The sequence below is a fragment of the Stigmatopora nigra genome, chromosome 15, assembly GCF_051989575.1.
Source record: "Stigmatopora nigra isolate UIUO_SnigA chromosome 15, RoL_Snig_1.1, whole genome shotgun sequence".
NCBI classification, from domain to species: Eukaryota; Metazoa; Chordata; class Actinopteri; order Syngnathiformes; family Syngnathidae; genus Stigmatopora; species Stigmatopora nigra.
In genome coordinates, this window is record NC_135522.1 from 8,910,371 (window position 1) to 8,933,635 (window position 23,265).

At 36.5% G+C, this 23,265-nt stretch overlaps 4 protein-coding genes across 5 annotated transcripts; 2 read left to right on the top strand and 2 right to left on the bottom strand.

Annotated features, from left to right (window-relative positions):
• The first annotated feature begins 420 nt into the window (after positions 1-420).
• On the top strand, positions 421-2,256 carry tmem86b (transmembrane protein 86B). Its single transcript, XM_077734724.1, has 3 exons — positions 421-653; positions 1,073-1,316; positions 1,682-2,256. Exons 1-3 carry the CDS (start codon positions 603-605, stop codon positions 2,131-2,133), a joined length of 747 nt encoding a protein of 248 aa, XP_077590850.1. The 5' UTR covers positions 421-602; the 3' UTR covers positions 2,134-2,256.
• Positions 928-5,838, bottom strand: hspbp1 (HSPA (heat shock 70kDa) binding protein, cytoplasmic cochaperone 1). Of its 2 annotated transcripts, XR_013328911.1 has the most exons (9): positions 5,490-5,838; positions 5,055-5,178; positions 4,738-4,936; positions 4,432-4,656; positions 4,203-4,358; positions 3,834-3,930; positions 3,659-3,770; positions 3,114-3,304; positions 928-1,889 (listed from the first exon to the last, which is right to left on the bottom strand). XR_013328911.1 is itself a non-coding variant. In XM_077734723.1 (8 exons), the coding sequence occupies exons 2-8, from the start codon at positions 5,172-5,174 to the stop codon at positions 3,224-3,226; spliced, it is 990 nt and encodes a 329-aa protein (XP_077590849.1). In that variant the 5' UTR covers positions 5,175-5,178; positions 5,490-5,838; the 3' UTR covers positions 2,930-3,223. The 2 variants fall into 2 exon arrangements, 1 of the variants encoding a protein (XP_077590849.1); XM_077734723.1 differs by lacking the exon at positions 928-1,889 and having other exon boundaries at positions 2,930-3,304.
• A 202-nt stretch (positions 5,839-6,040) lies between these two features.
• tufm (Tu translation elongation factor, mitochondrial) lies at positions 6,041-10,187 on the top strand. The gene is made up of 10 exons (XM_077734722.1): positions 6,041-6,161; positions 6,612-6,658; positions 6,738-6,876; positions 7,434-7,600; positions 7,700-7,969; positions 8,055-8,187; positions 8,704-8,808; positions 8,974-9,125; positions 9,247-9,366; positions 9,801-10,187. Exons 1-10 carry the CDS (start codon positions 6,125-6,127, stop codon positions 9,966-9,968), a joined length of 1,338 nt encoding a protein of 445 aa, XP_077590848.1. The 5' UTR covers positions 6,041-6,124; the 3' UTR covers positions 9,969-10,187.
• A 5,239-nt stretch (positions 10,188-15,426) lies between these two features.
• On the bottom strand, positions 15,427-21,210 carry kcnj12b (potassium inwardly rectifying channel subfamily J member 12b). Its single transcript, XM_077735162.1, has 2 exons — positions 20,767-21,210; positions 15,427-18,979 (listed from the first exon to the last, which is right to left on the bottom strand). Exon 2 carries the CDS (start codon positions 18,887-18,889, stop codon positions 17,600-17,602), a length of 1,290 nt encoding a protein of 429 aa, XP_077591288.1. The 5' UTR covers positions 18,890-18,979; positions 20,767-21,210; the 3' UTR covers positions 15,427-17,599.
• Between the last annotated feature and the right edge of the window lie 2,055 nt (positions 21,211-23,265).

Below are 23,265 nucleotides of genomic sequence, written 5' to 3' on the forward strand. Positions count from 1 at the left end.
CAAAGTAGTAGGTGTAGTTAGTAGCAGTAGTCAAAGAAGTAGTACTAGTAGTTAGTCATTGTCATAGTATTAGTAGGTTTAGTAGTAGTACTAGTAGTTAGTCATCGTCATAGTATTAGTATGTTTAGTAGTAGCAGTAGTCGTAATAGTAGTACTAGTCATAGTAGTAGTACTAGTAGTAGTATTAGTCATCGTCATAGTATTAGTAGGTGTCATAGTAGGAGTAGTAGTGGTAGTACTAATTTTAGATTCAAACAAGAACCTCAGAACTGCGAGGCAGATGCACTGTCCCATTAATGTAACCAATGAATCAATCTATTCAACGTCGCTCTTTATGTTGATGTTTATTTCCTCTGCACAGGTTAAAGGTCACACTTTCAGTTGATTATGACTCAAAATGCAGAAAGGTTGATAATCAGAGTGTAATCTCCCCACAAGGATCAGTCTAAAGTTCAAAGCAGACGTAGCATAGATGTCATTCTGACAGAAAGAACAAGACCAAAGGGAAAGCTTTTGTGTGCTTTTTTTTTTACCCAGCTTTGTGAAGAACACGCTGGCAGAGCACTGCAAAAGAGGAGGTCGAACTTTTCTCCGTGGAGAACATGGACATCCTTGAGACAGATGCTTATGACAGACGGCAGAGGAGGAACACAGTACGCTCCTTTTCTTTACCATATTGTCTTTGATCTGAATATTCGATTTTAATATTTATTAATTAAGTTTGATTTATATATATATATATATATATATATATATATATATATATATATATATATATATATATATATATATATATATATATATATATATATATATATATATATATATATATATATATATATATATTATATATATTATATATATATTATATATATTATATATATATGACCAACTTCTTAGGCATTAAGTCATGTGTAATAAGATCATTGTATCAGAATACAGTGTTGCTGACTCAGATTGTCTTTTAATGGAATTTAATTCTATTCAGTGTTTTTTATATGTTGTTTAGTCTCTACAAGTTGAAACTCAAGAAGTATTTTCCTCTTAAATATGGCTTTTTTTTGTCTTTCAGTCCTGCGCTCTGTTTGTTTCTCTGGTGCCTTTCTTTTTGGCCACAGCCTTGTTCTTCTACCTGTGGACCCCAAATCCCCCGACGTCCATCGTGCAGGCAGCCGTTAAGTCGGCGCCGACGGTGCTGCTGGCTGTGGCGGTGCTGAGCTGGAATGGATGTCAGAGCGTACTGGCTGTGGCGGGAGGACTTGTCATCTCAGCTGTGGGTGACTGTTGCCTGGTGTGGCCAGAGTTATTTCTCCATGGTAGGGGGACACATTAAGTTCTTATATTTAATTCATTCACTGTCATTAACAGTGATGAAGATGAAATCCAATGGGGAGGCTGGCGTTGTATGATCATGTTTCACTGTCATTGAGGCCTATAAGCGTTCAATCCAATTTGTCTGGGGCAGCTGGCAGTGATCGAACAATTGCTGGGTAGACCTCACCCTCTCTAAAAGTGATTGGACGTCTGTCGATGGCAGGCAATGAGTTAATGTTCCACGTAGTTTTTGATGTTTGCAAAAGTAATACTCCACTCTCCATATTTCCAAGCATTTATCTTGAGAAAAAGCATGTTTTCTTGATTTTTATGCAGAAACTATCACTTTATGTCCTTTTTTTTCAAGGCATGGCTGCATTTGCTGTGGCTCATCTTTTCTACTCCATCACCTTCCTCTCATCCCGTTACGAGACACATTCCTCCTCATCATGTACAAGCGTGTTGTATCTGATCCTGGTTATGATTGCTGCTGGCTTTTACGCATACTTGTTTCCATTTTTGAAGAAGCACCAAAGTTCAGAGATCCTGGTTCCCGCAGTGGGAGTCTACACTGTCTTGATCACAATAATGGCGATATTAGCCATCAGAACCCATCGGGCATTTACATTGCTGGGAAGTTTGTTATTCATTGTGTCTGACTGTGTACTGGCTTTGCAAGAATTTAAGGTGATAGCACTTGGGGAAAATAGTGATGTTGTTGTCATGGTAACATATTACTTAGCACAGTTACTAATTGCCGTGGGGGATACGACGGCAGTGGAACACACAAATGACTTTTCCAAGTGGAAGAAGTCCTAGAACAAGGGTATCAGACTCGGGTTGGTTCCCGGGCCAATTTAACCAAAACTATATAATATTTAGATTTGTTTTTGTTATAAATGGATTAAAAGAACTGGATTAAAAACCCTGAATATTCATTTTTTATAGATAAAATACAATGTTTATTTTAGCTTTTTTTTAAATATATTTTTTAGATTTTACAAAATAATTTTTGAACTAAAAACTGTAAAAAATGGATTAAAAAATAACAGTTATTGATTTAAAAGGCGGAAAATCAGGAAATTTAATATACATCTATACTCCTCATTTTAATTTGATTCTAAAACAGAAAATGATTTACTTTCCCGGGCCACACAAAATGATGCGGCGGGCCAGATTTGGCCCCCGGCCGCCACTTTGACACCCCAAGTAACATACTGCTAATTACAGGTAGCCTGGATGACAGTGAGACAGCCTGATATACATTTATGATGTATGTATTTAGTTTTATTGTTTTATATATTTAAATATACCAAGCAAAATTGGTTTGGAAATGATTTGATTGGAGTAAAAGGTACATTTAAGTACCTTCAATGTATTTTAGTGAATGTTGCCAATGTGATCCCATTGTTGTATGTAGTGTTGCACTGATAAATTTATATTAACCCCTCTTTTTTCCTTTTAATACAAATTTATTTCCACACTCACTTGAATGCACAAGTAATTACTATTGTGGCTAGATAATATACTGTTTTAGGTACTAATCTGCCATTGAAGGTACTACATGTCCAACCCAATCATGAGTGCAACACTAGTTACGTGTATAAGAACACTTATTTATTGTTATTATTAAATATAGTAATGAACTTTGATCAATCCAATATAATGGTTGCACAATTGAAAGTCCATTAAAGAGAGAAAAATATTCACAGGTATTGATTTTGAACATTGACAACAAAAACAGAGATGACTTCACCTATTATTTGCGATGACTTACCAAAGTTTTCAATACAAATTACCTTGAATATATGTATTGCAATCCATTCAGAAAACCACTGCTTTAACACACAGTCAAATCTTTCATGTTAACATGAATCTGGGTGATGAGGGTTCATGAGCACATTGGCAGTCAGCGGTCCATGCCGTGGTCATCTGACTGGCATCCATGGAAACAAGCCATTCTCAAGCGGTCACAGAAGTCCAGTTCTTCCTGTTTGAGAAGTAGAAAAAGCTGCTCATTTTCTGACCCAATAAACAAATGAATAAATATTACATTTATAAATATATACAGAAGGGTTCACTCATCTAAATTGTACTCTATGTATGTATTATTCCATTATGTTCTCTATTATTTGTTTTATTGATGGAATTTAACACATTTAAAGTCAAGCACTGTTTCCCGAAGCACACTAATTTGTCAAAACTGCCCTCATTTTGATTTATCAGCTATTATCTTTGTGTCGTGCCTTGCCTCAAACAAAATTAACCCTTCAGGATGAGAAAACTTGTGTTGATGAACAGTTGTGATGAGTGATTACCATGTTAGTACACATTGGAAACCTACCTGACTTTCCTCTTTCCCTCGGAGTTCTCTTGCTCGTAGTCGCAGTAACTCTTCAAGACCGAGAGATGGATCCCTACAATCTTTAAGTCCCTTTTCACAGTCTTCCACTAAGCTGGACACATATATCACAAGTTTTCAAGTTTCCAAAATTCAGTGGACTGAGCAACTTCCTTACCAACAGAGGGCGCCGAGTACGTGTTCATGGACAAGTGAGTGTGGCATGCGCAGAACTGACACCAACTGTTGCACCATCCCCATGGAGACAACCGTATCTGCAGGAAGAATTTATGAAACACAATGAATGCTGTGGCAATGCTGTCAAATTATGGGCTGTGAGAAGTATATCAATGTATTAAAGACCACATATATAATTTCTCATTCTCCTAATAGAGTATGCTACCAAAACCTCAAGTTTCAAATAGAAATATACCTTCTGGGTTGAAAATCAATACTATGGCATATTTAAATGACAGCATCAAAGGCATTATTAAAAAAAAATCATCATAAATCATCATAAAAACTAATCAGTAATTATGGAATGTACTTTTCTGTTCCGGATGTGACGTCAGCAGGTTGAGCAGAAGAAACGCTGACTTGGTCTGGAGCTTCTCATGTTCTGACTGCATGCCTCTCATCATTACCGAGAAGCCGTCATGGAACAAGAAGGCCGCCAGTCCTGCTTCCTGTTCTCGCACCAGACCTGCAATCAGTCAAAAGACCCTTATATCGTTTGTTTTACACCGATGGTTGAAGTTGTTATGACAAGTACTCACATGAGACTGCATAAAGAGCTTTGACCCTGACTGTGGGGTGGGGGTCGGAGTCTGTCAGCTGTAGAAGTTTAGGCAAAGCGTTTATCTTTAGCAAGTGATCTTGTACTTGAGGCATGTTCTGGGCACAGGAAGCAATCAGCTGAGCAGAGCTCCACCTCAACCTGCTTTGGACGTGAGATAAATATCGGGAGACGCACAAATCCAGGCCTCCCAGAACCATCAGGTCTGCAAAGGACCAGGGAATGCCATTACAATACTGCCCATGGCTTTGAGATTATTCTTGCATAAATCATATCGCTGACTGACCTCTGGCATTGTCGAGGTTCTCGCACAAGTCTGATAGCAACTCAAAGACAGATTCACGTTCATCTTCATCTTCATCCCTATCTCCCACACAGTTCACCTCCTCCTTGTGCAGGATAGCCAAGCACTGCTTCATCTGCTCCACTTCATCCATCTGTCCTTTGCAGGCCTCTGCAAGAGCCTCCCTCAGCCAGACGCTTCTCTGACAAGTAAAAAAAATACTTAACTTGAAGTTGCGATTTTTCAATTATCGTGGCCATGTCTGTTCTACATTAAACGCAATATTCGAGGGATTACTGGAATTTTTTGAGGGGACCAACCTCCACTGAAATAGGTTCAACAGGAGCAGGACCTTCTGCTCCAGAGCCAGCATCGAGTGCCAATTGTAGGACTCCTTGAAGATTCTGGGGGTATCTTCTGTTTTGCCTGTCTTCTGCCATGTTTCTGAAAAGGAAGAAAGTTGATTCAATACAATGCAAACCGAGTAAAGACACTACTGTTGTCTAATACAAAAAAAATATGAATTTTACATTGATATTTTTGCAATCCGATATTGCATCCAGATACACCATTTCCGTTGCAATACTTTTAAAAGACCCTGATAACCATAGTACAAACATACACTTTGACCATATAAAACAAATCCCCTGATTCACTAATCTTTAGGTTAGACCCACCCCTGTTTTAGATGATCAACAAACACTAGGTACCAGCCGACAAAATTCTATAGTAGGTTATTTTTGAATGTCACTTACCTTCAAACAGTCTTGAAATGTTAAAGAGCAAATGTGACCACGGATTCTTTTTGATAGGCCAGAAGGCTGAACTAGAAGATAGGCGAAGAAGCTAGAACGTTCGAGTTAAAGTAGTAAACGCGTGAGAAGCAAGTAAGCGGCCATATTTTACCGTAATGTAAAAAACAATGTCGCAAAACAACACATAACTAACAGTTTGTTAATTCCGACAATATTTGAGTATATTCTTATACTTGTTTTAATAAAAAAAATCTGAACAAATTAATCAAGGCTGATGACATTATTACGTTCAGAATTAAAAGAAACTGGAGTTTTATTAGCGGAGTTAAGACACTGAAATGACGTAGGGGTTGGGTCTGGTCAAAGAGTAATATTGAAGCGAGAGGACTAAGTCATGTTTCACGTTACAGCGTTATCTTTCATAATATCTCAAGTGTTGATTTTGAATGATTTGTTTGTATTTTAATCTTATTGCAGGAAAAAGTGAAAATAATATATTACAAAAAGAACGCACAATTACTAATAAATTAGAGGGCATGAAATTGCGCCAGTACTTTATTACAACCGTTTCCCCCTTGTACACGATTGTTCTCTTGCACAACATTTTGTCTTTGGATTGTCTGACTGTGTCCAAGATGGCAGCGCTACTAGGACTGCGTGCTTGCGTCTCTGGTAAAATTAAACTTTCCCCACAAATCTTCATCACTGCGATGTTTTTGTGTTTCCGATGGAATGCTCGCTCAAAAAGAGTGGATCCGAACATGCCTTTGTATTTAATGCAGCCTTAAAAATGTTATGAAAACGAAATGATGCTTCTTATGCACAGCAAGGTCACGTTACCGGTGATCGCAAGCTAACATTACAGCTAACTAGAAGAAATAAAGTGATCGATTATCATTCTTTGACTTTAACATTTTTTTAAAGGTTGGCTTAGAGATATCGACATGTTGCCCTATTTTCAGCAAAATCCAACTTATAATATTTTTAAATATAAAATCTGCTTAGACATCCACGTTATGAAAGTGTGCTTTGGTCAGATCGTATTAGTAATTATTTGATTCTCATTTACTTATTTCTTTTATTGTACCATATCATATTAAATGATCTTTTCTTCTTCTTCAGCTCTTCATTTGTCCACACCTAGTCTGGTGCAGAGCTCCTTTAAATTAGTGAGTATACACAAAGGATCCTGTACAGAGTCAATCAAATAGTAGTTTCTAATTATCTTTCATCTATTCTTTTTTTTAGTGTGCTGTGCCTCTGAGTGTGCGGACTTTTGCTGCAGAAGCAAAGAAAACTTACAGCAGAGAGAAGCCCCACGTCAATGTGGGAACCATTGGACACGTTGATCATGGCAAGACGACCCTAACCGCAGCCATCACTAAGGGTGAGGATGGACATTTTTTCTGGGAAATAATTCTATTCTGAATCTTTGTATTGTGAATGACTGAATTTATTTATGGTCAAAATGTATTTTGTTAACCCTGACAGGGCCTGTATCCACCTTATTGGCTGGTAGACATCCAATTTGTTTTGACTGTGAGGGGGCAAATTAGGCCTGGGCAATATGATAAAATAATTTTTCACAATTAAAAAAAAAATCTGTTTATATCGATAAATAAGACAATAACTATCACCTTTTTCTTTCAAATTTGAAACTACTGTGAATAAGCAAATAATTTACTTTCCTCGTTATTCAATTATGAAAGTAACTGTTACCTAATTTGAAAGAAAATAGAATATAAAATAGGATGATTTTTGTTCTTTTGTGGTTTTCGGGTGGTTTTATCGCAATTTAAATGTAGTGAAAATTGTTATTATTGTTGACAAACAATATTCATTTTATCCCACACAATGTTCAAGGGGCCTTTGTTTTATCCATTGCCAGAAACAGTAAGACAAAGTATCATGTTATATCACTGTATTCATCATTGTCATCATTAGTGCTTGCTGATGCTGGTGGTGCCAACTTTAAAAAATATGAGGAAATCGACAACGCCCCTGAGGAAAAAGCCCGAGGAATCACTATCAACGCCTCTCATGTTGAATATACCACGGCTAACAGACATTACGCTCACACGGACTGCCCCGGTCATGCTGACTATGTCAAGGTAAGCCATTATTAAACTGTGAGAAAAACAAATGAATACAATTTTAACAGGATTTTAAAGGGACCTAACTTTCTAGTTTTCAAAATCCTCCCTTTTCAGAACATGATCACAGGCACAGCTCAAATGGATGGCTGCATTTTGGTGGTGGCGGCCACCGACGGCCAGATGCCCCAAACCCGCGAGCACCTGCTCCTGGCGAGGCAAATCGGCGTGGAGCACGTGGTGGTGTTCATCAACAAGGCGGATGCCGTGGAGGACAAGGAGATGTTGGAGCTGGTCGAGATTGAGATCCGCGAGCTTCTCACAGAGTTCGGCTACGACGGCGATACCACGCCCGTTGTGATTGGCTCTGCTCTTTGTGCCCTGGAGGTCAGTGAAGGCAGAATGTGGCTTTGGGAAGTCACTACAGGTGGTGAGATTCTAGCGCTTATTTGACTTGAATATTTTGTTTCAGGGAAAACAGCCGGAGCTTGGCATGAATGCAATTCTGAATCTTTTGGAGATTGTGGATTCCTATGTTCCGTTACCCAAGAGAGAACTGGAAAAGCCTTTCCTTCTGCCCGTGGAAAGTGTTTATTCAATTCCAGGTATGAACCACGCAGTCTTAATGGGACTATGTTTTGTTCAAATTAATTGGAGGATCCATTTAAAGGGATAAAAACTAAATAAAAAAGGATAAAGAATGCCATTTAAAGAAGACCGGTGTAATAAAATGAGTCAAATAAAATTAATAACAATAAAAATGGCCGAAAAAATACATAACAAGGGTGGCCATTGTGTATGTTATTCTGGGAATTTTTTATTTTTATTTTGGGACCTCACACGGTTTCCCTCTTTTTACTGACATTGGCGGTAATAATAATGCAGTAGAACAATTATAAACATTCTGTAGAAAAATTCATATTCCTAAAAGTGTCCATGTAAACTGAGCAACATTATCCTTACGACTAAATCTAAATCTAAGTTTGTATTATATGAAATTCTATTGCCGCAACCGTCTTCTGTGTTTATTGCATGTTTGTGTTGTGAGTGCTTTATGAAAAGCTGTTTTTGTGCAATAATATTTAAATCAATTGTTTTGAATGCATCATGTTAATTTTCAGGCAGGGGCACTGTAGTTACCGGCACCATGGAGAGGGGCATCATCAAGAAAGGGGACGATTGTGAGTTTGTTGGTCACAATCGCAGCTCCAAATCCGTAGTTACAGGTAAGTGTAAAAAAAAAAATAGTATACATAGACTACAGTGTAAATGGAGATTTTTCTCTTGGAATTGTGACTATGGCTGGACTTATTTTATTTAAGCAAATCCAAGAGAGAAAAGCAGACACCAGCATCTCTGATTGTAACTTCCATTTGTTGTTTTGGTCTCAGGTATCGAGATGTTCCATAAATCTCTGGATCGGGCTGAGGCCGGAGACAACTTGGGTGCTCTGGTCAGAGGCATGAAGAGGGAGGATGTGAGGAGAGGGATGGTGATGTGCAAGCCGGGATCTATCAAGCCTCACCAAAAAGTCAAGGCTCAGGTTGGAAATGTTATCTATCCCCACACTTCCTTTAGGTTCTTCTTTTCAGAAGTTCTGCTATTTGGTCAGTAGGGTGTGCCCTCACAATGTTGTAACTTATCATCTTCTCTTATGTGTCCAGGTCTACATTTTAAGCAAAGAGGAGGGAGGTCGACACAAGCCGTTTGTTAGCAACTTCATGCCTGTTATGTTCTCCCTAACGTGGGACATGGCCTGCCGAGTCGATCTGCAAAATGACAAGGTGTGTACTCATGTGTTTGATAATTCTGCACTCAAGGAAATGTAGATAAACTTTTTGGATAATCTTTCAAATTCTGCAGATTCACGGTGGAGTAAAGCCCATGATAAAAACTCATTTCTTCTTATTTCTATGTAAAATTCAATTGGACTAATTGTGCATTAATATTAAGAGACTCATTTCTTGTTTAACCAGTTTGGCAAAACTTTGCAACATAAAATTCCTAGTTACACAAGTTTAAAGTTTTTTTTTTTTTAAATCAACATGGATTATTGTAATTAATTTATTAATTGACAGTGATCAATCAATGCCAGATCCTCAGTTACAATGAATTGGACATCTATTGCTTTCAATGGTAGCCATTGTGTGGCAAACTAGCCGAAAAGTCTTAATTTGGCTACTCAGACTAAAACGTTATCTGATGTTGTCTCTTTCAGGAAATGGTGATGCCGGGGGAGGACGCATCTTTGACCCTCACGCTCCGACAACCTATGGTCCTTGAAAAAGGCCAGAGATTCACTCTTCGAGACGGCAACAAAACCATCGGCACAGGCCTGGTGACAGACATTCTGACAATGACAGATGAAGATCAGTGGGTTTCGTAGAAAAATGTTTCATGTGACAGGGTAGGGGTGAGGGAAACATGGCAGGGGATTGAAGATAAGAAGTCCTCATTTGAAATACTGTAATGCTACAATTGTATCATCCCATATGACGCAAAATTCCAGTACAGCAAAATATTTGTAAAGTTACCCCACTGTTGTTGGAGTGAACAGCCAGGCAGTCTGCTTCATGTCATTTATGTAATAAAATGTATTTAATAATTCTGGTTGTATTAGTTTATCTTCCTCCTACATAATCGAAAAGTTCAGTTCCAGCATGTGACTGTACTAATATCTCACAAGAGGGTAGCAAAGACCCTATTTAATCACTGATTCAAAGTAGTCTCCATATAGATTACATCTATGAGATTGGTTTGGAAACTAATCATTTCTGTTTTTTAATGTGACAAACACAAATTTATACATTAATGTTTGAGTTGAAACTGAGTAAAAAAACATTGTCACTAATGCAATTGAACTCTTAGTGGACACATAAAACAATTCTAAATACATAATTCCATCAAATGAGTCAGATGTAATTATGTTCTAAATGCCATAATAAAATTAATATAAAATTGCGTCACTTGCATTAGTGGCTTTTATTCAATTTTTTAAAATGGATTGCGGTGTAAGTGTATATATATAATATTTTTTAGTGTTAGAATGATAATATTTTGGGGCTCCCGATATGAAATGATAACTCACTGCCACACTACCACTTCAAATGGATTGGACGTCTGTTAGTGTAAAACACAATGAAAACTCACAGTAGAAGCATGATTGGACATAGTGCTGCTTTATTTTTGCCATCTTGCGTAAGGCAAACATGTTGAAAATCCCGAAAAGTAGATATTGTGCAGCAATTAATTATATGTTTGTTGTATTGGTGCAACAGTAATATTTCTATACATTTCTTCAATTTTTCCCTTTATATTATGACTTTATTTCTATGTCTTATATTGTCCATGCAAATAACATCTTAGTAGACTATAGTCTGTTATTTTAAATTAAAAAAAATATATGTTTCTTCTACTTAAGTAATAAACATTAAGAGTATACTTTCTGTCACCTTTTGTGAACTCTGCTGGAAGTTCGTCAAGTGTGCTTACTGGTCAATTCAGCGCTTTGACCTGTAATCCAATCATCCTGTTGCCGTAATCACATACTGAATGAGAAGAAGACTGGACGCATCCAGTTTGTGTGAGTGATGTGCTCAGCTGCACGTTCATACGCTCCAGAACGACAACGAAAAACGATATGAGCCCACAGTAAACACACCTACGTGATAGTGACCTTGATTCTACTGCTGAGTTGATGGTATGCTGAACTCCATGGAACTGGAACCACGTGTGTGGATGTATCAAGTTTGCAGCCATGTTGCCACAACAATAATTAAAAAGAAACAACTATGCCATATATATGTATTTATATATATTTTTTAACCATTATGACAACCTCTTTGTTATTGGCTGAGGCCAATTCCGTACGGTTACCACGTTTTTTTCTAAAAAAAAATATTCATTCATTTTCTGAACTGCTTTATCCTCACAAGGGTCCTGGGAGGGGGGTGCTGGAGCTTAAACCCAGCTGATTTCAGGCACAAGGTAGGGTACACCTTGAATCAATCGATGGGCAGCCAATCACAGGGCTCGAGGAGACAGACTCTTTAAATCTCATTATACTTTTATAATGACAATAAAAGCAGTCAATACAATTTGTTGTTGGAAACTAGATCTCAAATAGTGCATGTTGTGCAATACTGATATTATTTTAGTGACGTATCAGTAACAATTATGTCATATTAGTACTACTACTCATCTGTATTTGGTGCAATACTAATTACATTAGTCATAATCAACCAACTGTTTATTAAACTATTCTTGCTAATATTTCTATTAATGTAAAATGTTCTTCCCAACCCACTCATTTTTTCTTTCTCAGCCTTCTACTACTGTATATTATTTCAAGAGTTCTCCCATTCCCCCGTTGCCATTTTTCAAAACGTTAAGCTGTCCACACTCGTCGAAAAAGAACAGGGAGAAAAAAAACAAGCTTTCCAAAGTGAATGGAAAAGAAAAAAAGCACAATATTTTTATCACAAAGTCGTTTCTCACATGGGAAAAGATGTAAAGATTGATTGCTTGACATCTCACATTCAAAAGGTCAAAAGATGACTTTCCCCTGACATTTTCAACGAGGGCATTCATTTCCCAAAACACTGGCTGATATTTTACCAACAAGTTGTCAGTTCATTCCCATTGGAATTAGTTGTAAGTGCTACAATGTAATATTCCAAAAAAATATCACATTTTACAGCACTTTGTCCCTCAGTGTCTTTTATTTTTCAGTGTTGAACCTATGAGAGATTTTGGCAGGCTGGAAGGTGCTAATGGTACAAAAGTAGTCGCAACAAAGCAAGAATTATCGTCACGTCATCTGCAGAGTGATAATATTATGTAACGTCTTTGCTTGGAACAAATGGTCTCAAAATGCCACTCAATTTGATTCTCGTCAAATAAAAATAGTAGTTAAGTACAAATAACATCTTATTCTAAAGTTGACGTCATTATACATACGTCTCTTATGTTGAATTTTTAAAAATCCACACAAAAAAAGATCAAAATTGAAAAAAAAACTGACAAAAGTATGCTTGAAAGATTTTTTTTTAATACCAAATAAATGGAGGACCCCTAAAATGCAACTTTTCTCTTGTTCCACACAACTAATGACCAAATTCAATCTAGTGTTAATCAAAATTAAATGCTACCCTGACTTCCCATTATTTACTTTTGAATAATCTTATTTATTTTCTTTATATTTCACTTAGCTATTTACATTTGCACATTTGTCCTTGATGAGCATCCAAGAAAAATGTCAAGCTATAAACAAAAGTAGTTAACTCCTTAAAGCATGAATTTATATTTAACTCATTCCCTGCCATTGAGAATAATGGACATCAAATTCAATTTTATAATAATAATAATTATTATTATTTTTGCCTAGTGCCCTTAATGGCAGCCAAATAATTCATTTATTTCCCATAATTATCATCAATATGTTTCTGGAATCACCCTAAATGTCACTTTTTATTTCTATTGTATTATAATTATTATGTTTTGTGTTGATATGTAATACACAAATAAGTAAACCTTGATTGGCCTTGCCTAACAGCTCAACATAAACAACTACAAGCATTGTTTAATTATAGTACAATATTTCCTTTTTTATTTTCATTTCCACCTCCATTTGACACGTGCAGGGGGGGTTGTAAGAATCAAGGCAACAGCCCACTCTTCATGTTGTGCTACTGACTTTCCACAGGTTTTCCTCCTCCAACACTGTGGAGTGGGTGAGATGCATCCCATAATCTTCTGGACATTTTGTTTACATCACGAGGCACATCTTAAGACATTCCCTCGATTTTCACTAGAAACGTTTAGAGCCCATAAAATGACAGTAATCAGTACAGTGTTTATCACAAGAAGAGATGCTATTAAAGGAATTGTAATCAAATGCATCAAAGCAGCAGATTTCATTGTAGTCACGTGTAACAGTGGAGGAAAATGTCAATAATGGCCAATATTTCCAGGAAGTAGACAGAATTACTGGGAAGAGCCATTATACATAAATATACACATACATATGGTTGTTATTTACTAAGGTGTTTGTTGCTCATAGTCTGCTACTTTGCATTATGTAGCGTATAATCATTATCTAAATAGTTTTGTCAGTAGGCTTTAAAGCTCGCTTTTGGTAGTACGACGAGGACAATGTTTTTTGTCTGCATCTAAAATGGGACACAACACAAAAGGAGGTATACTTATTTTAAAAATGGCGCGTGGCTACTTTATGTTTTCTTTTTTATACTAGTGTTTGTGTCTATCTATTTAATTGCTATGAGCTAATGTTGTTGTGCATAAACAAGAGTGTCATCTCTACTTGGCGTCCAATACATAATTTGAGAAAAGATTTATCGCTCAAGTTGAGAAACATCATTTGCCATTTTAAATTGCCTTGCAGCCAAGAACTGATAAGCCTGCAGCCTTCTATTGGAATTCTGACATGTAGTACGTAAGTTCACAAAAGGAGTATTTGACGTCAAACTCATCCTAAAATATCAGGAGTGTCATGTTCTGTGTTCAAACATTATTGAAACATTATTTTCTCCATTATTGTAGTTATCCTAAAAATACTCATTTGCGATCTTTTACTTGAGATCATTTATACAAGAAGATTAGTATTAGGACTTTAAGGTCACAGGTTAGAGAACCGGAGTTGTGTGTCATGTATCCATTGCAAAGATGTTTCTTAAAGGTTGCATAAGCGCGAAAGAAGAAACCTTTGACCTGAATCTGGCAACCAGAACTTGAACCCGTTCCTTCCTTTCTATGTTTGTGAATGTCTTCAGCAGTCATTCATTTCAAATGACTTTCTGATTCCTCACTTTGTATAAAAGATGACAAAAAAGACAAAAACCAAACATTTACATGTATTCACAATGTTGACCTGACTAATGTCTTCTGCTTTTTGAAGAAAATAGCAAAATCATTCATTTTCCAGAGAAACCTTTGCTATTTTCAGCAAGATCCAAAATGCAAATGTGCACAGTTATGCTGAAAAGGCACTCTCGGCTGTTTGTTGACAATAATTCACGTGGATGAAAGTATAACATAAAAAGGCCGTTGTCCATTTTCGGGCTGGAGTATTATGTATATAAGTATTATGTAATATCCTCTAACATACTGAGCAATGTGAAATCTGCATGATTTATTCAATTTAATAAATAAATTCAAACAAATATTTGGCAAAATTAAGTTAGTTTAGCACTTTATTTCATCCCGTATTTGGGAAATTTCTTGGTTGCAGTAGCAAGACAGACACAAGACACACAAGACATTGTAGAACTAGTTAAAAAAACTGGAGCCACACACAAGACGTCCTTGTGCAGACTGAGACTGAGGTTACCGCATAGTCCCTCAGTAGTCTGGAGGATTTAAAGGTTTTAAGTTTTAAAGATCATCATCCTAATTATCCTAACTATCCTATTAATCCACATTCCTAATTATTATGGTACACATCTGTACATTCTGCGGAGAATGAATGAGGTTTAGGAAATCTTAACCATACATTAATAATCTGAGTCGTATTTATTAGTCTTATTAGCACTAATACAATTTTTTAAAGCGATATTGTAGCAGTATACTAGTGAGCGTATACTAATGATAAAGTAATTGGTGGGAGGATGCATCTTGGCCAGTGGAAGAAAGCATTTCATTTTTTTTTACCGCATTAACTACCATTAGATGTCCAATCCATTTAAAGTGGAAGGACTGACATTCTAAAAGTACATATTGGACAAGAAATAAATCAAATAAATCACAAAAAATAAATGTGTACTTGAAAAATGTTTTATTTTTATGGAAATTATTCATTTACATTTTTTAATTGTGTCATTAAGCCAATTCTAATGAAATAACCCATAATTCAAAAGAGGTGTGTTAAATGTCTGTATTTTATTTTAATTTGAGGTTTTAGATTAATCAAAGCAGTCATTTAATAAGATACATCTATACAAAATTATTATTAACCCATTCACTACCATTGATTCATATTGCCATCAATGACATTTTCAATGTTCCCTGTGAATCTCCAACTTGAAAACAATATTATTTTTTCTTGCTGAAATTGCTTCTAAAGAAACATGATCACTCATCTTAAATGGATTTAATGTCTATGACTGTCAATGGCAGTGAATGAGTTAATACATCTAGGAGGGATTTTATTAATTTGCAAGGGAATTCAGGAACAAAATACTAATAGTTAGTTATGTCTCCTCATTCTATGTGACTATATTGTCAACTATGTCCACAGTAATCATTCCTAGTACTGCAAAGTACTTGAGTTGAAGGAATACTTTTCCCCCCAAAGCCAACTTATTAAATGAAAATGTCAATAGCCACAAAGGTAGTGTTTTTTTGTATGTTCCCATTTGCTGCAATGTCCTTTCATGACCTTTCCTCAGATCTGTTTACACATTTATCATCCAAATGAGTCCAGGTTGTCTCAAAAAAAGGCATTTATAAACACAACATGCATCCAGTATGTATAAGCCTGCTAAAAATATGCAGAAAAGGCAAACCAAAAAAAAACAGTCCTGTCCACCTTTACTCATTGATAACCATCAATGATATAAAATGCATTGTTACTTGCTATATTTCCTCCCCCAGCCCAAGTTCATAAATGACAACTTTACATGAAACAAAACAGTACAATTTGGCTGTCAAAGAAATTGCGTAAACATTTATTTGCTTCTTTCACAGCTGACAATGCACTAAACTGCTACAGTGTACTGACAGAAATGTTTTATTCACTTGCTATGTGGCTTTCTATTAATATTATTTTTAATAAAACACTTAAATGTTGTCATGCATCTGCCATAGTTGCACCAACCTGTACTCATTTTGTCTGTATGAATACAAACATTGAATAATTTGGTCAACCTGAACAATCCCATAAATACTTTATGCAATCCTGTATTTAAGTAGTTTGATTGCCACTGTAAGAGATGTACTATTAATAACACTATGGGTTATAAGGTTAAGTTTAAGTCTGTAGTTTATCTTCAGTAAGGATTTGCCTTATTTAATCCATGTCTCGATACTTCCGCTTCTACATGGCGATTACGTAAACTGTCTTTATACTATGGAAATATGCAAAATGGTCGGGAGGATCCTAAACTAAAACTTGTTTTAATAATCAAGTGGGTTGTAAACATAATCAGAGGAAGGAAAAATGCTAATTAATATTACTGTTGTTGCACCAATATACTATTATCGGTACTAATATGGAACTAAACTCACATCATCATCGAGTATAAAAAAATTACATGCCAATGCTAAATGTATTTTTTAAGATCTAGTTTCCCCTCAAAAAAACAAAAAAAAAGGTTATTTGTACATACTATAAAAAAGGGTATCTTAGAACCAGGAGCCAAAAAATTGTGTAGATTCAACACTTTTCATAACTGATGAAAACACAGTTGGGATTGTCATTGTGTTTGACTGTATTAAAAAAATAGACAAACTAAAAACACAATCTTTACTTTACGTTATCTTGTTTAGGTTCACCTAAAAAGTAAATTAAAAAAAGTATATCATTGAATTGTTGACTAATGTTGACAGTTGCTTTTGCTAAATCTTTGCTAAATAAAAACACAATCTTTTTTTTACGTTATCTTGTTCGGATTCACCTAAAAAGTAAAGAAAGCGTATTATTGTATTGTTGACTTATGTGATTTTGTTTTTTAATTATTCATTATAAAGTATGAGAGATGCAAAGGGTTGGAAAAACTCTAAAATATGTAAATTCAATGCAGTGAATTTTGCGTATTGTTATTTGTGTTCTTGCCTTTGCATGTTTTGGGGGAATACCTATCCTCCATGACCACCTACCTGAAAACTCACCATTTAGTGTCCAAACTCTTACTTTGAAGTAAATTGAAGAGTATTATTTGGTTAAAAGTAATGCTTTGCCAAAGTGTTTAACCATTCCCATGAAATGTTATCTGGAAATTTTGCAAACCTATAGACTTAGTTTTGACTAACTCCATGCACATCTAAACAGAATTCTGTCCTTTAAATCTCGGATTCTTGACCCGATGATTTTTGATCCCGCTCAGGGCTTTCGCGCTCATTCAACAAAGCTGTCGAACACTGTCTATCTTCTTTATCAAAGTCTGCTTCTTCCTCCTCCTCTTCTTCCTCGTCCCTGCTAATAAAGGCCAGTTCATTCTCATAGCAGAAGGAGTTAGCACCCGACGTGGTAAACTTCCTGCCCTCCATGTCCCTGGCGCTGCACCTTGGGGTCGACGGTACTTCGAAAGTCTTATGAAAGTAAGCGTAATCTATCCTGTATTGGTTCTTCTCCTGGAAGATGAGGGGCTCGAAACGGTGACCCCATAATATCTCCGATGATAAGTACGAACTGCGTGCTTGGGTGGTCATGGCGGTGGCTTCCACCAAACCTTCCAGTATGATCACGATCTCAAAGTCACATATTTCCAGATCTTGCTTGCTGATGCCAAAGAGAGGACTATCTTCATCAATCTCGTGGATGACAGTGATGGGCGCCACCAGAAAGAGGCGATCGGTACCCCTGTCGTAGCCCACGTTCATGTCGATCTGATCCAGAGGGATGTACTCGCCCTCTTCTGTGTAACGAGGCTTGACCATCTGGGCCCGGACGTGGGCCTCCACGATGTGGCTTTTTCTTAGATTAGCCACCCGGAACATGAGACATAACTTTCCGTCGCGCATGGCGATAACAGCGTTGCGGCTGAATAGGAGCGTCTCGGCTCGCTTTTTAGGCCTGGCCATCTTGGCCATGATGGCGCCGATCATGAAGGCGTCGATGACGCAGCCCACGATGGACTGGAAGACCACCATGAAGACGGCGCCGGGGCATTCCTCAGTCACGCAGCGAGCTCCGTACCCGATTGTTGTTTGGGTCTCGACGGAGAAGAGGAAAGCGGCGACGAATGTGTTGACTTGCGTGACGCACGGTACGAAGGCGATATCGTCGGCGAGGCGGTCCATGTCGCCGTGGAGAAGGCCGATGATCCAGTAGGCCAAGCCGAACATCAGCCAGGAAACCACGAATACCAAGCTGAAGACCAGGAACATGTAGCGCCAACGTATGTCCACGCAAGTGGTGAACATGTCCGAAATGTAACGACTAGACTTGTCGTCCATGTTGGAGAAGTGGATGTTGCACTGGCCCGTCTTGCTGACGAAGCGGCCGTGTCTTTGACGTCTGGTGTGGATCTTGCCATTGCCGAAACTCCCCACGGCGGGCATGCCGCTCAGTCTCAGACCTTCTTCTTCACACGAGGGGAAACTGTGCTGCTGGGCTCTTCCCACGTTCATGCCTCAGCGAGGACGGCCAGGTGGCTTGGCGCGATCGGGCTGTCACGTACACGACTGTCCGGGTTACGTCCAGCGCAGATTGACAGCTCTCTGGAGACAAAGACGTTATTATTTGTTATCAGGAGATGCATTATCATAGTAGGTTGCAAATCTAGACCATTGATTATATATACATATATATGTATACATGTATATATATATATATATATATATGTATACATGTATATATATATATATATATATATATATATATATATATATATATATATATATATATATATATATATATATATATATATATATATATATATATATATATATATATATATATATATATATATATATATATATATATATATATATATATATGATACTTTTTTTACAATATTTTGTAGGAGGTTGCAAATCTAGACCATTGATTATATATACATATATATGTATACATGTATATATATATATATATATATATATATATATGTATACATGTATATATATATATATATATATATATATATATATATATATATATATATATATGATACTTTTTTTACAATATTTTCTTATATTTTTTCCCTTTAAAGTCCCACTATCACACGCTTTTACATACTAATTAAACAAATAAAATATCAAGACTGACATAAATCCAAAAATATTGACATTGTGCAATTAACTGACTTTTGTTAGGGTTTGCTTCTGCCGATTACGTCATCAACGACTGGGATTCTGGCAGAGAACATATGTCTCGATGGAAAACAGTAGTCGAAACCTGTTGTCTTCATTGTGCGACGAGTTGGAATACCAAATATAAAGTCCACTCTATCAAATTCAGTCGAGTACCTCTTGAGACGATATTGGGACTATACAAGGCCTTTAGCTTTCACTCCTGTTCACATACTGCATGCTGTACACATATGATGATGATTTAATTACCAGGGTCCCCGGATAGTTTCCTCAGTAACATTGTTTGCGTTTGTGGCAATTAATAAAGTCACCTGAAGATGAATGCATACCGGAGTACTGGCTGAGATGGAGAAGTGTGATACAAACGGAAAATAGAGTTACCTTCGCTTCAGTGACACAAGATATGTTTTTCTGTTAAACAAAGTACAGAAATAGCCAACTAATCTAATGCGCTGCCACTTTATGTGATGCATCATCTGTTTCTCACAAATGACATAACTGTTAGGTTGCAACTATGTCGAGGACACCAATAATTTCGTCGGCCTCACAGTTCTGGGGTCATGGGTTCAAATCCTACGATATTTTTGAACTAAAAACAGAAAAAATGGATGAAAAAATTAAAATTATTGATTTAAACGGGGGAAATCAGGAAATTTAATATACATCTATACTCTTCATTTTAATTTGATCCTAAAACAGAAAGTCGGCACTCATCATTTCCTTTCCCGGGCCAAACAAAATGATGCAACGGACCCAGATCTGGGCCCCGGGCTGCAACTTTGACACTTGTGCAATATACTTTTCTTTATTTGACTCCTGATTAGCTGGGGAAAATCAAACAGTTCCACCTCTTGCATCCCGATAAAGGATTTAAGCTAATGTTATTACTTGGCTGCTGATTTGTCATAATTGGACAGTCACAATATTAAAAGTCAGGGGAGCATGAAATTGAAGGTTTGGGACACAAATCCAAAAGTTACTTATGTTAATGCAGACTAAATTTCTGTCTGAAGATGAAGTCAAAGACCACCTGTATTGCCTTCTGTGTTTCTTCACAGTCGTCTCTAGTTGCTAAGCGTCGAAATAACCATTACGAGGTGCACTATTATCTAATATTTGTCCTAATAACCATTTGCTGGAGCAGAAATTATTTAAATCTCCTCATCCCATGAATATGAAATTGAATGTTGTCTTACCTTGCAGCTTGGATAAATGTTGATATGCCGTTTTCTTACACTTGGAAAACTTTCTGTCTTTCAGCCAAACTACTGCATATTTCCAGACGGGCTTTTTCGTTTGTTCTGGCTTTAAGGGTAGAACCACTCTATCCTTGACATACAAAAATATGCATGGCCACAAAAGACATTCATCTCCCCAAGAATGAATGCAACTGTCCCTCTTCTCACAGAGGACAGCATTACCACCAGGAGTCCTTAACCAGGTTACTTCTTGGTTGTAAGAAAATAGATGAGGACATCTTTGGCTAAAATCTTGAATTTCCAGCTTGAATTTTTAAAAATGAAGTGAACTCAGCTTCTTTTTTTGTCCAAAAATAGCTGTAAATGGGCTCTAGAAGACAAATAGTGACTGATTTTGGAGTAATTTGTCTTCTTCCATGTGCCTATGAGACATTGTCAGTGTATGTGGTATGTCTGCTGGTTCTGCTGAAGATCCCAATGTTTCCCCTCGTCCACGTAAGTGTTACGCACGACTCGGCCCTCCCTTTCTCTCCCTACCACTGTGTCATGATACATATTTGGCATTTGAAGACGAAGCGCTCTTGCCTTACCAAGTGTGGCGACACTCATAAATAGTCAAGATAAAACAAATATGTACTGAAGACTTTGGAATTATTCAAATGGAATTGGGTGTGGGTGTCGTTTGTGAAAGGGAATGAGGGTTGTTAGATCTGTTGAATTTTAGAATAACTTGGTTTTTAATCCAGTTTAACTGGTAAGGTTAAGTACTAATGTTAATTTGGAATATTTAATAAAAGAAGGAATGTTTGTTTATTGAAATTTCCTATTGATGGACATCCAGTTCAAAATAAAGCACTTTTATCTTTAATATTTGCCTAGTTTGGTAAGTATTGTAATTGTTTCTTTTATTTGTGATTTTTTCCTACACTTTTTAATGATAGGCTTTACCCCAAAATTCACAACAATTATTTAAATAATAATTGTCAGATGTAATAATGAAACAATATTTTTGTCAGTCAAGCAAATTAAATGTTTGGGTATATGATTAAAAATGATGCTCAGTAACAGTCTTATTTACATTGCCATGTAATTATTGTATATTATCAAAGTTAGTATCATTGTTTTTATATTTGACTTATTATAGTACTTTTGTACACCTTGTAGATTAAAAAAAGATGCAAGCTTGTGAATGAGAAGGTCTCTAATTATAAATGGGTTAGAAATCCTCTTAATATATGACAGATCCAATGAGGGGGTTACAGCGAGGGAACACACCCTGAAAGTTATTTAAAGTCTGCAAAGTGGGGCAGCCTGCACCCCGCTCGGGACTTGGACTGCATTTGACTGCATTCTGATCACCTTTCAGATTGATAGCACATAGCCGCCGCATTCATGCAGTTTGAAGAGGAGACGTCAATTACGGAAAACTGTTTGTGGCACTTTTAATATATGGCAGGTAGACAACTATTATGTAAGACTGGGCCCATCTGTTATGGCCGCTCAGGTATTATCGTCAGGTGTTTCCGCCCTTGATTTTTGCGATTATTCTATTTTATACTCTCTAGACACGTCATTAACTCAACTGCCAGAACCTTTGAACACAAAAACAATATTTTGATGTAAAAAGATTGTTCAGTTTTCTCCATTTGACTTCATTTGTCAGATGTAGATGTATTAATGAAGCAATAGGTTTATATATATATATATATATATATATATATATATATATATATATATATATATATATATATATATATATATATATATATATATATATATATATATATATATATATATATATATATATATATATATATATATATATATATATATATATATATATATATATATATATATATATATATATAAATATATATATATTACCCATTCTTTCAAATTAATTTAACATCAATGGGAATTAATAACAATGAATTTATAACAGGTACCCTTTCTAATGAATTCTTTATAAAACTTTTTTTGTTGTATATGTGGTTGCAGTATGACCAAAACAACCCATCTTTTTTCGCAGTTCTTTCGGGCTCTTGTCCAACAAAAAAATCAATCAGACTCATCATCCTCCATGCTGAGGTTGGAGATATTAAACTAATGTTGCTGCCTGCCAAAAGTATTTTTGCCTCTTGTGAACATTGTAGGATTTCCATCTATTGTCATGGAAACACTGGTGCCCGCCACACGGGATGATGTAGCGCATCCATACATCTCGTCCATCCTCATCACGTCACGTTGTGATTTGCCGTCCTTTTGCCAGTAGCGCCAAGTTTGGAGGTTTTTTTATATTCTTGTGTAGTCGCTGGTTGCAGTCATTGATCTTTCCATGACAAAATAGGACACTTATTTTTGTAGACTGTGCAGGTGCACCTGTGGTTTTGTATCAGCCAATGATCAGTCACGCGGCTGGGGAGCTTTTGTGGGCCAACTTAGCTGAAAAAGAATCCCAGGGGTGCTCAAAAAAATATGTGACGTCACACTGGGAAT

Excerpts from the sequence above, each read along its gene's own strand:
- tmem86b (XM_077734724.1), top strand. The coding sequence starts at position 603 with ATGGACATCCTTGAGACAGATGCTTATGACAGACGGCAGAGGAGGAAC. Across the intron at positions 654-1,072 it reads GACGGCAGAGGAGGAACACA|TCCTGCGCTCTGTTTGTTTC; the intron begins GTACGCTCCTTT and ends TTTGTCTTTCAG. Across the intron at positions 1,317-1,681 it reads GCCAGAGTTATTTCTCCATG|GCATGGCTGCATTTGCTGTG; the intron begins GTAGGGGGACAC and ends TTTTTTTTCAAG.
- hspbp1 (XM_077734723.1), bottom strand. The coding sequence starts at position 5,174 with ATGGCAGAAGACAGGCAAAACAGAAGATACCCCCAGAATCTTCAAGGA. Across the intron at positions 3,931-4,202 it reads GTCACATCCGGAACAGAAAA|ATACGGTTGTCTCCATGGGG; the intron begins GTACATTCCATA and ends TTCTTCCTGCAG. Across the intron at positions 3,305-3,658 it reads GAGGGAAAGAGGAAAGTCAG|GAAGAACTGGACTTCTGTGA; the intron begins GTAGGTTTCCAA and ends CTTCTCAAACAG.
- tufm (XM_077734722.1), top strand. The coding sequence starts at position 6,125 with ATGGCAGCGCTACTAGGACTGCGTGCTTGCGTCTCTG. Across the intron at positions 7,601-7,699 it reads GTCATGCTGACTATGTCAAG|AACATGATCACAGGCACAGC; the intron begins GTAAGCCATTAT and ends CTCCCTTTTCAG. Across the intron at positions 8,809-8,973 it reads CTCCAAATCCGTAGTTACAG|GTATCGAGATGTTCCATAAA; the intron begins GTAAGTGTAAAA and ends TTTTGGTCTCAG.
- kcnj12b (XM_077735162.1), bottom strand. The coding sequence starts at position 18,889 with ATGAACGTGGGAAGAGCCCAGCAGCACAGTTTCCCCTCGTGTGAAGAA.